The sequence below is a fragment of the Hyla sarda genome, chromosome 9 (assembly GCF_029499605.1).
Source record: "Hyla sarda isolate aHylSar1 chromosome 9, aHylSar1.hap1, whole genome shotgun sequence".
NCBI classification, from domain to species: domain Eukaryota; kingdom Metazoa; phylum Chordata; class Amphibia; order Anura; family Hylidae; genus Hyla; species Hyla sarda.
Window position 1 is genome coordinate 72,602,824 of NC_079197.1, and position 12,718 is coordinate 72,615,541.

Sequence of the window (12,718 nt, forward strand, 5' to 3'; positions counted from 1 at the left end):
TCTTGATGCCCGCATGACCTGCGAGATGGGAGGAGTGACCCCATTTGAGGATTCCGAGGCGTTGGCGTGGAGAGACGAAGGTCTTCCCTGGAGGAGTTTGCCTGATGGAGGCTGGAGAAGTGGAGATCAGGCAGTCAGGAGGAATGATGTGTTGCGAAGAGAGCTCTACTTCCAAGGCATCCGAGGAACGAGAGAGAGCATCGGCCCTAATGTTCTTATCGGCAGGCCGAAAGTGAATTTCAAAATTAAATCGGGCAAAGAACAGAGACCACCTGGCCTGGCGAGGATTCAGCCGTTGGGCAGACTGGAGATAGGAGAGGTTCTTGTGATCGGTGTAAATAATAACTGGAAATCTTGATCCCTCCAGCAGATGCCTCCATTCCTCAAGTGCTAATTTAATGGCTAGAAGCTCTCGATCCCCGATGGAGTAGTTCCTCTCCGCCGGAGAGAAGGTCCTAGAAAAAAACCCACAAGTAACAGCATGCCCGGAAGAATTTTTTTGTAGAAGGACCGCTCCAGCTCCTACTGAGGAGGCATCAACCTCCAATAGGAAGGGTTTAGATGGGTCAGGTCTGGAGAGCACGGGAGCCGAAGAAAAGGCAGACTTGAGCTGTTTAAAGGCGTCTTCCGCTTGAGGAGGCCATGACTTAGGATTGGCATTCTTTTTGGTTAAAGCCACGATAGGAGCCACAATGGTGGAAAAATGTGGAATAAATTGTCTGTAATAATTGGCGAACCCCAAAAAACGTTGGATAGCACGGAGTCCGGAGGGGCGTGGCCAATCTAAGACGGCAGAGAGTTTGTCTGGATCCATTTGTAGTCCCTGGCCTGAGACCAAGTATCCTAGGAAAGGAAGAGATTGGCATTCAAACAGACATTTCTCCATTTTGGCATAAAGTTGATTGTCACGAAGTCTCTGAAGAACCATACGGACATGCTGGCGGTGTTCTTCTAGATTGGCAGAAAAAATCAGGATATCGTCCAGATATACAACAACACAGGAGTATAAGAGATCACGAAAAATTTCATTAACAAAGTCTTGGAAGACGGCAGGGGCGTTGCACAGGCCAAAGGGCATGACCAGATACTCAAAGTGTCCATCTCTAGTGTTAAATGCCGTTTTCCATTCATCCCCCTCTCTGATGCGGATGAGATTATAAGCACCTCTTAAGTCCAGTTTGGTAAAGATGTGGGCACCTTGGAGGCGATCAAAGAGTTCAGAGATGAGAGGTAGGGGGTAGCGGTTCTTTACCGTGATTTTATTAAGACCGCGGTAGTCAATGCAAGGACGTAGGGAGCCATCTTTTTTGGACACAAAGAAAAATCCGGCTCCGGCAGGAGAGGAGGATTTGCGGATAAAGCCCTTTTTTAAATTTTCCTGGATGTACTCAGACATAGCAAGAGTCTCTGGGGCAGAGAGAGGATAAATTCTGCCCCGGGGTGGAGTAGTGCCCGGGAGGAGGTCAATAGGACAGTCATAAGGCCTGTGAGGAGGTAGAGTCTCAGCTTGTTTTTTGCAAAAAACATCCGCAAAGTCCATATAGGCCTTAGGGAGACCGGTTACAGGGGGAACCACAGAGTCACGGCAAGGAGTACTGGGAACCGGTTTAAGGCAGTCCTTGAAACAAGAGGGACCCCAACTCTTGATCTCCCCAGTGGACCAATCCAGGGTTGGGGAATGGTGTTGAAGCCAGGGTAGTCCAAGGAGAATTTCGGAAGTGCAATTGGGGAGGACAAAAAACTAAATTTTCTCGTGATGAGGTCCGATGCACATTAGGAGGGGCTCCGTGCGGAAACGTATGGTACAGTCCAATCTTTCATTGTTAACACAATTGATGTAGAGGGGTCTGGCGAGACTGGTCACCGGGATGTTGAACCTGTTGACGAGAGAGGCCAAAATAAAATTTCCTGCAGATCCGGAATCCAAGAAGGCCATAGTAGAGAAGGAGAAGGTAGAGGCAGATATCCGCACAGGCACAGTAAGACGTGGAGAAGCAGAGTTGACATCAAGGACTGTCTCACCATTGTGCGGAGTCAGCGTACGTCTTTCCAGGCGGGGAGGACGGATAGGACAATCCTTCAGGAAGTGTTCGGTACCGGCACAGTACAGGCAGAGATTCTCCATGCGGCGTCGTGTCCTCTCTTGAGGTGTCAGGCGAGACCGGTCGACCTGCATAGCCTCCACGGCGGGAGGCACAGGAACGGATTGCAGGGGACCAGAGGAGAGAGGAGCCGGGGAGAAAAAACGCCTCGTGCGAACAAAGTCCATATCCTGGCGGAGCTCCTGACGCCTTTCGGAAAAACGCATGTCAATGCGAGTGGCTAGATGAATGAGTTCATGTAGGTTAGCAGGGATTTCTCGTGCGGCCAGAACATCTTTAATGTTGCTGGATAGGCCTTTTTTAAAGGTCGCGCAGAGGGCCTCATTATTCCAGGATAGTTCTGAAGCAAGAGTACGGAATTGTACGGCGTACTCGCCAACGGAAGAATTACCCTGGACCAGGTTCAACAGGGCAGTCTCAGCAGAAGAGGCTCGGGCAGGTTCCTCAAAGACACTTCGAATTTCCGAGAAGAAGGAGTGTACAGAGGCAGTGACGGGGTCATTGCGGTCCCAGAGCGGTGTGGCCCATGACAGAGCTTTTCCAGACAGAAGGCTGACTACGAAAGCCACCTTAGACCTTTCAGTAGGAAACTGGTCCGACATCATCTCCAAGTGCAGGGAACATTGGGAAAGAAAGCCACGGCAAAACTTAGAGTCCCCATCAAATTTATCCGGCAAGGATAGTCGTAGGCCTGAAGCGGCCACTCGCTGCGGAGGAGGTGCAGGAGCTGGCGGAGGAGATGATTGCTGAAGCTGTGGTAGTAGCTGCTGTAGCATCACGGTCAGTTGAGACAGCTGTTGGCCTTGTTGCGCTATCTGTTGTGACTGCTGGGCGACCACCGTGGTGAGGTCGGCGACAACTGGCAGAGGAACTTCAGCGGGATCCATGGCCGGATCTACTGTCACGATGCCGGCTGGCAGGAGGTGGATCCTCTGTGCCAGAGAGGGATTGGCGTGGACCGTGCTAGTGGACCGGTTCTAAGTCACTACTGGTTTTCACCAGAGCCCGCCGCAAAGCGGGATGGTCTTGCTGCGGCGGTAGTGACCAGGTCGTATCCACTAGCAACGGCTCAACCTCTCTGACTGCTGAAGATAGGCGTGGTACAAGGGAGTAGACAGAAGCAAGGTCGGACGTAGCAGAAGGTCGGGGCAGGCAGCAAGGATCGTAGTCAGGGGCAACGGCAGGAGGTCTGGAACACAGGCTAGGAACACACAAGGAAACGCTTTCACTGGCACAATGGCAACAAGATCCGGCGAGGGAGTGCAGGGGAAGTGAGGTATAAATAGGGAGTGCACAGGTGAACACACTAATTAGAACCACTGCGCCAATCAGCGGCGCAGTGGCCCTTTAAATCGCAGAGACCCGGCGCGCGCGCGCCCTAGGGAGCGGGGCCGCGCGCGCCGGGACAGGACCGACGGAGAGCGAGTCAGGTACGGGAGCCGGGGTGCGCATCGCGAGCTGGCGCCACCCGCATCGCGAATCGCATCCCGGCTGGAGGCGGTATCGCAGCGCACCGGGTCAGTGGATCTGACCGGAGCGCTGCAGTAGCGAGAGTGTAGCGAGCGCTCCGGGGAGGAGCGGGGACCCGGAGCGCTCGGCGTAACACCAGTAGAGTACCCTGTACACGAGGAAAGGAGTGAATGTTAGACATATATACATTTGATGATAGTGGACAGGGAGTATACATTTTGCTACAGTCCTTACATATGGCTAGACTAAATTAGTTATACTTAGACTGGCTGACTGAGGCATTTCGGGTATAGTCCTACTGTTGTCTCTGCTGGGCCTCTCCCATCTTCTTGCTGACAATTTCCTTGGCCTCTAGGACTCTTCTCTGGTGGTCAGAGACCCACTCCAAGGCGGCTTGTGGAGAGTCGTTGAACAGAGCTTGGAGCCCAAATTTTCCGTCTTTAGGCAGCTGCCCATGTCGCCCCATCATCAGGTAGAAAGGGGTGAACAAGGGGTGTAGAACATTTGACCGTGTTATTATATTATATTATAGCTCTCCAATAGTTCAGGCAGCATTCGGGGCCACTCTTCTTGTCTCGACACAGAGGCTGCTCGCAACATGTGGATAAAGACTTGATTGATGCGTTCACAGAGCCCATTCCCCTGGGGTGGTAAGCAGTAGTCCAGAGTTTCTTGCAGGCATGGAATTGACACAGCTCTTGGAAGAGTTGGGTCTCAAAGGCCATTCCACGGTCTGTTAGGACAGACTCCGGACACTCAAGGATTTGTACCCAATTGGAGTAGAACATCTGGGCCACTGTCTTGGCTGTGAGGTCTTTAACTGGTACAACAACAACCCATTTGGAGTAGTGATCCACCATGGTGAGAGCATAAGTGTACCGGGACCAGGTATGAGACAATTTGACATGGTCTAGCATGACCAACTGGTTAGGCCTTTCACTCTGGATGGAATGGAGGGGTGCTCATGCGTTACAGATGATGTTACAGACTGCACATTCACTGCATTCTGATCCAATAGAATCTTTGCCTGACAGTAGCTTGGGTCTTATGGACTCCAAAATGTCCTGACTGGTCATGGTATGCGTTGAGGACCATCGCCACGTCTCTTCAGGGAACCAGAATCCGATGAAGTCGATCAGCAGAGACCGGATCCAAAGAATTTTGGTACAAAAGTCCTTTGTGCACAAACAGTCGCTTCCTCTGTCGCCACAGATGTTTCAGCTCGTAGGCACACTGGGCCCGGCATAGAGGGGTTGGTACCTTTTTCGCCAGAAGGTAGTCCAACAGATCCCCCATGACTCGACTTTCGTCTTGAAGAGTCTTCCAGGTATATAGGTCTTCTTTAACCTTTTCGGACCTGGGTCACAACATTCTGGTTCACGAACCTTTGATAGAATGGGGGCATCTCCACATCCTCCCACCTGTCTTTGACAGGGGGTTTTTCGCCGGGGGTCATCTGAGACAGTACATTGGCATTGACATTTGATTTTCCGCTTCTGTTCTTGATTGTGAAACTGTAATTGGCTAATCTTGAAGCCCAACACTGTTCGATGGCACCCAACTTGGCAGTGTTAAGGTGGGCCAAGGGGTTATTGTCCGTGTAGACAGTGAATGGTGTTGCAGCCAAATAGTCTTTGAACTTTTCGGTCACGGCCCATACCAGGGCGAGAAGTTCCAACTTGAATTAACTGTAATTTGAGTTGTTTTTCTCTGCTCCCGCAGGTTACGACAGGCATAGGCAATTACTCGCTCTTGCCCCTCTTGGACTTGGGACAGGAAAACTCCCAGACCTTCAAAACTGGCATCAGTATACAGCCAGAATGGCTGACTGTAGTCTGGATATGCCAAGATGGGGAGTTCTGTCAGCGTTTAAGAGCTCTTGCTCTTTGGCCCATTCAATAGGTAGTCTTCCTTTGTAGTTCTCCTTTGCCTTACCCCGTAAGAGAGCTGTGAGGGGTTCTGCAATCTGGGTGAAGTGGGGAATGAAGGGAATTAAGTGGTGGTAGTAGCTGGCAAATGCCAGGAAGCTCCTGACATCTTTCACCGTGCACGGATTAGGCCAGTTCTTGACAGCTTGCACCTTTTCAGGATTGGGCTGGACCCCTTCTGCACTGACAACATGACCCAAGTAATGGACCTGAGGCTTTAGCAGGTGACACTTGACGGTTAAATGTTTAATCCATGCTTGATTATGACTTGGAAGACATCTGACAGATGACTGAGGTGTTCCTGGTAGGACTTGGAATACAAAGGGACATCGCCCAGGTACAATAGGACACTTTGAAAATTCAGATGGCCCAGGTACCTTTCCATCAGACGCTGGAACGTAGCAGAGGCATTGCATAGCCCAAACGGCATACTTTTAAACTCGAACAGTCCCATGGGTGTAACGAAGGCGGCCTTCTCCCGATCCTCCACACCCGGTGGAACTTGCCAATATCTGCTGGTTAAGTCCAGGGAGGAGAAGTAAGCAGTCGACCCAACAGCCGGGAGTGACTCCTCGATCCTTGGCAAAGGATAAGCGTCTTTATGTGTGAGATTGTTCAGTTCCCTTTAATCAACACAGAAGCGGATGGTTCCACCTTTCTTCTTGACCAGAACAAGTGACGCTGCCCAGGGGCTCTGACTTTCTTGAATCACTTCTGCCTCCTTCATGTCGGCCAGCATCTTCTTGATAGTCTGAAACATGCCTGGCACGACTGGACGGTGTCTTTCCTTGATAGGTGGGCTATCACCTGTGAGGATTCGGTGCTGGATCATTGAAGTATGCCCAAAGTCTGTGGGGTGCTTGCTGAAAGCCTCATGGTACCTCTTGGTGACATTGATGATTCCATTGATTTGGTCCCTTGGAGTAGTGTCGTCCCCAACCTGGAGTTGCACCCATCACGGCTCTGGAGGGCTCACACGGATCCTTCGGCCACTTGAGCTGCACATTGTCAAGCCACAAGAAATTCTGTCACAATGTCCATCGACTCTAGGAGGTACAGCTGGGCTACAGGAGTGTAATTTGGCAAGACAGTAGCAGAATAAGACAGGTTTTCTAACCGCACCGGGACTCTCCTGTTTGTGACTGTGTCAAGGCTTCTCGCAGCTCGAACAAGAGAATGATCTACCAATTGCATAGGTTCCAGCAGTGCTTGATAATCCCTATTCTTGAATCCGGGACGTGCACGACACCAGATGATGGTCTGCGTGTTGGGTTGTAAGGTCACCGACCTGATGTCTTGAACTCGTACTCTGCAGATTTCACCTTGCTTGATGGAAACTTCTGCTCCACCTGTAGTACTTTCAAGTGGTGCTGCACAGCCCGCTAGCCTGAAGGGGACAGATGGGGTAGAGAAGCATGCAAGGCATCTAATATTTCAGCAAAACAATTTTTCATGATGTTCATCCCTAATATAAACTTGGCAGACCCCTTATCTGTCACATTAGTTACAATCACTCCCTGCCTGGTAAGTACATGCTTTCCACACTGAATAGTTGGCTCCCAGTATCCATGTCTGGGGGCTGGTAGCCCATTACCCACAACTAGAAGTTAACATTATCAGGCTCACACAATAAACTAGCATCCCAATGCTGATAGAAAACACTTTTAGTTATAGTAGACACTTGTGACCCTGTATCTATCAATGGCTCCAACGTTACACCTTCTACAACAATTTTTACACAGGGGCAGGAGGCAACATAAAGTGAAAGTCCTAGCTTAGGTCATTCGGGGATTGGACCTGATGATAGTTTTCCTGAGGGCCGGTCCTCGACCTCAGGGGAAATCCGTTTAAATCCCAGCACTGCATTTTCCAAAGTCCTGACTTGTTAAAATAAGTGCAAAATGGCCTTTGAGTCCCCGAGGGTCTATTGGGAGGAGGATTGCAGTAGTTGGGATTGCAGGGGGGGTAGGAGCAGGGGCAGGTTTTCTAGGCAAGGGCGGTTTTTAAGTCAGAGGGAGCAGGCCGGGTGGCCAGCTCCTTTACAGCCTTGGTCAGTTGTTCAATGTCCTGCCTAACAGTCTGTAAGTCTGAGGCTGCAGCGACTGGCAAATTAGATGATACTGGGGTGGGGAAAGGTGACGGTGGTGGTATAGGTATGGCTACTGCCCCTAGTGGCTCTTGAACGGGTGTAAGGGGTGCACAAACATCCTCTAACTTAGTCCCGGACTCAAACACATGGCTAGCCAGTCTCTTGAAAGCGGGGAATGACATGTTGGGGTTTTGGACCACTAACATTCTCAGCTGGGCTGTGTCCCACTTATTAAGGGCCCCATCAATAAATCTGTCCATTAACACCTTGTTACCCTGCTCGTGAGTTATACATCTAATTTTTGGACAGTCTCTAGGGCATTCTGGCTTTTGTTGCCTTTCATACAGCTGGAGACGTACCTCTGATGGAGAGTGTGACTCAAATACCTGGTACAGTCCTTCAATGATCTGCTACACTGTCGCCTTCTCAGAGGCTGGCCCGGTGCAGACTTCCTCTAACGCTGGTTCCTAAAGTTGTCCTGTGAGTAATTGCACCTGTAGGAGGGTAAAAGTAAAAGACAAACAAACTCTGGACCCTCTCTTTGATATCCCTCAAGGTGAAGGGGTCTCCATTTTAGATGAGATGAAGGGGCGCTGCCGCCTGGTTGATCTGGAGAACTCTGTTCTGACATCCTGTTGAATTTTGCGTGTGCTGTCGCTTTAAAGGAAATAAGGTGCATTTTCCTTTAAGATGCTTACTGTAGCGCAGTAGCAGCTTTGACTTGACTGATGGGGGTACTGTAATGGAGCTCCCCCTCTATTTTGCAGGCACCCGGTTGTAATTCGTCTTGCGACCAGACTTGCGGGCACTAACGGATTAATACTGATAGCTACTGGCACTGGAGACTTCATACTGACAATCATTGGTGTTTACAGTCTGCGCTGCAGCCGGTGTTTGACAGGTAACAACACAGGATGGCTCTTCGGTTCCTCCTTGCAGCACCGAAGAGGCATCACTGCTGGGAACTAACAGGGCAGAGCTGAGACTGCTCGCGGGGGAAATACCGGACCAAACTAAACCTTTCAGGTACCACCTCTATACAGTTCACACAGTTCAAAGTAGCAAATAACAGTCTTTTCTTCACCTCCCTCTCTATTTTACAAGCGCCTCGGGTAAAACCCTTTTCACTGGTAAAGTCCAGTACACTTTCTGGCGCAAATTTTTTTTATATGCGATTTTCACTGACAATACTGGACACAGTTCAGACTGGGGGAGGACTTGTCGCACAGGGCGCACACCTGTATCCTGTGCATAGGACGCCAATGCATCACACCCCATTTGTGGTATGGGGTGTGATGCAAAGGGCAGATGGAATTACCCTAGGGGCAAATGGCATTTACTCCTTGTATTCGTAACACCAGGGCGTGGTTTATCCTCAATACCACCCGAAGGTATACCGCTGGATTCTGGGCTAGGCACGGGGGGGGGGGGGGGCAATAATGACTCCGATGCCAAGTTACAGACAACGGTAGCTTTACTGAGGTTAGACAGGTGGAAAAGTCTATACAGTTCAGCCAGGCTCACTGAGGTGACCAAAGACTTCAGGCTTGCAGTAGTAGAGATGGACAATTTAGTGCAGGCCACATTGACTAGACAGATGACTTTGACTTGACTGACTTGTGACTGACAAGACTGTGACTGTGGCAGGGGAGACTGCAGGAGGCTGTCTGACAGAGCAGCAAGGGTATGGGCTAACATCTCCCGCACTGGGCCACCATACTATGAACACACAGTGTATTTTCAGGCATATTTCATTGTAAGTAATTTGTCCATAAAATCGCAATCACAATAAAACACTTCTGAGAGCCACATTTGCTGTAGAACATATGGTATTAGTGTTTTTTTTTTTTTTTTTTTTTTTATGGATGATGATGATTTTTTCTATTTCCCAACTAAGCCCATTGAGGAGTTTTCTTAACACTGATGCACTATATACATGGCATTCTCTATAGCAGAGCTTTCTAAACTCTTCATGTGTGTGACATACTTTTTAGACATGCATAGTTAGGTGACACACTCCTTGCCATACTGTCAATTGCACTTATCACATTGCGTGTCCTACCACATACGATGTCATACGAGTATCCAGTGTTAGAAATGTGGCTGCTACTCCCCTGTGCCATTTCATCTCCTCCATATTATCTCCTTGATCTTCTCATGTGCCATTTCATTCCCCCTTTATCACCCCCTGTGCCACACTACCCCCTTGATCCTCCCCTGTACCATTTCAACGCCCCCTCTATCACCATTTGTGCCATATAATTCCCCTTTCCCCTCTCTAATTCCCCCTGTGCCATTCCAATTCTGCCTTTATCCTCCCCTGTGCTATTTAAATTCCCCCCTTTATCCTCCCCTGTGCCATTTCAATCCTCCTGTGCCATTTCAACCCCCTGTGCCACCCCCGCTCCAGCCATTTAATTCCCCCCTTTATCCCCAGTGCAACAACATTCCCCCCTCTCAACCCCCTATGCCATTTTTCCCCCTTTCTCCCACCTGTGTCATTTCACAGAGGGCCTCTTGATCACTCTCTGTGCAACATCATTTCCCCTCCTCTCCTTCCTCTGATACCCTGCTGTGCACTTCTCACCTGTCAGGTCCAGGGGTAAGGCGTCTCAACAGGTCGATGTCCTCTGCACTACACTGATGAGTGACATCCTTCTGCTTCATGGCATGACATCAGGGGCATCACTTCTCTGCTCCAGCAGCCGCCGATGCTCACTAATTTAAAGTGCCCGTGGCCTGTGCTGCAGATCTTAAATAGCCAGCCGTCTATGTGATCACCTTAAGTCCTGCGACATAACTGAGGATTCCTGTTGACACTTGTGTGCCATAGTACCCAGTTTGACGGAAAACAACTAGGAATGTTGTGTGTATTTTTTAACATACCGACCTTCATTTACTAACATGATTATAACTCTTTTTGTCGTGTTTTTGCGCCTAAATTCTGTTGCACAGAACGTGCGACAGAATGTGTGACAGAAAAAAACGACAGAATCTGAATCACTCAGAGTGAAAAAAAAAACTACAAAATGGGCGTTGTTTTCGGAAAAAGGGGTGTGTTCCCTACATTTCAGCAAAAATCGCTCGTCTTTTCCTAAAACCACTCTGAAATTCATGTGAATTATCTGGGAAGAAAACCCGACACATTAAAGCATGTATAAAGTTTCAGAAAGCGGAGTAAATTCTCTGGCTGTTTGCTCCTTTGCCTGCCTCGTCTTTTTCAAGCAATTCTTACTTGTAATTTATAATTATTTTTGCACAAGTCTTTTCAACACTTTTTTTCCCCTATCGTTTCAGTAATGATGGTGATTCCTAAAAAAAAATTAATAAAAAATATATATACAGTATATATATATATATATATATATATATATATATATATATATACATATTTCCATGAATACATTAACCCATTAAACATTTAAAGTTTGCCGGGTCTGAATGCCATTGGAGACTGAGTATGACGTCAGCCTCCAGGGTCTATTGGTGGTGTATAGGAATGAATGGGCTAGATCTATAACATTGTGATTTTTAGCCCATTGAAAACAATGGGCCCATTGTGGTCTATGGAGATCTTGTAGCAAACAGGGTAGAAAGCTAAACAGCAGGCTCTTGGTAGTAATGTGGATGGGAGACCCTGGTGTAGGTTCAATTCCCAGGTTGATATACAGTGTTGGGATTATTCTTTAATTAGGATAGACATATATGGGTCAATGGATAGTTAAGAAAGTGTTTGAACCTGGGAACTAGGGGGGAGATTTATCAAATCCTGTGCAAAGGAAAACTTGCCCAGTCAGCCTCCAGGGTCTATTGGTGGTGTATATGAATACTTCTTTCATTTTGCAGAGGCCTTGTTAAGAATTAAAGAAGCAAGCGGATTGGTTGCTATGGGCAACTGGGCAACTTTCCTCTGGAGAGGTTTTAATAAATCTCCCCCTAGGTCATTTGGATACCATAAATGGGCAACTATGTTAATTGAAACAGGAGGTAATGTGTGGTATCCAATTGAAGTAGTTCCAATGGTTCAAAAAATCATGTCTATCCTAATTAAAGTATAATCCCAACACTGTATATCAACCCAGGAATTGAACCTACACCAGGGTCTCCAATCCATGCCACTACCAGGACCCTGCCTGCAAAATCTCCATTGACCACAATGGGCCCATTGATTTCAATGGGCAAAAAATCACAATGTTATAGATCTAGCCCATTCATTCCTATAGACCCTGGAGGCTGACGTCATACTCAGCCTCCAATGGCATTCAGACCCGGCAAACTTCAAATGTTTAATGGGTTAATGTATTCATGGAAATATGTATATATTAAGTCCTGTATCCACACACTGTAACTCAAACCAGAGGAAGGATGGAGCCCCTCAGAAACGCGTAGTCCTACCATGTATTGCCACTTTTTATGATTTTCAATAAAAAGCAATTACGAATCTATACCCGACTCCTGTGTTACCACGCCGGTGTAGCGCTCCAGTTCCGAAGTCGGATATTCACTGGAAGGTCAAGGAAACCCCTGGTGGGATTCCCACCTCCCACATCTGTACTTCTGTAGAAGAAACCCTGCGACAGAAATAAACCTGCCTGCAACAGAATTTATAGTGCGACAGAAAACCCTGCGACAGAAATTACCGTGCGACAGAACCATGCGACAGAAATTACTGTGCGAACGAATTTTTCCCTGCGACTAAAAATATCGGGAAAAGTGCGACAGATAAGTAAATACCAAGTGAAAAAAAGGTTGAAAACACAAAAAAGAAACACAAACCGACACTCCACTCTTAGTAAATGAGGGCCACCATGTTTACAAGGAGTCATTATATCATATTTTTTACTTATTTAATTGTAACATGAGTGATTGTTGTATATGTGATATACTGTATTCACCATAATAATTGCTATATTGTTAATACATTTCCTTTGCAGCTACTTCTTGCACTTGGAAACACTTATTTTAAAGAAGGATTTCTACCCAGCTGTCCTGTCTCTGTTGTCTGCAGCAAGAGACCTGACGACAGCTGCAGAAGGTGAGACATTGTCATTCCTCATGCTGATGATTAGTGTTGCTCGCGAATATTCGCAATGCAAAATTTATCCATGATTAGCGCATATTCGCGAATT

At 47.9% G+C, this 12,718-nt stretch overlaps 1 protein-coding gene across 1 annotated transcript in view; it reads left to right on the forward strand.

The window, feature by feature from the left end:
* Positions 1-12,718, forward strand: part of LOC130291274 (uncharacterized) — a 100,543-nt gene that overhangs the window by 40,903 nt on the left and 46,922 nt on the right. Inside the window, exon 6 of the mRNA XM_056539855.1 lies at positions 12,524-12,624. Coding sequence (XP_056395830.1) covers positions 12,524-12,624 — 101 coding nt within the window. The remainder of the gene's footprint in view (positions 1-12,523; positions 12,625-12,718) is intronic.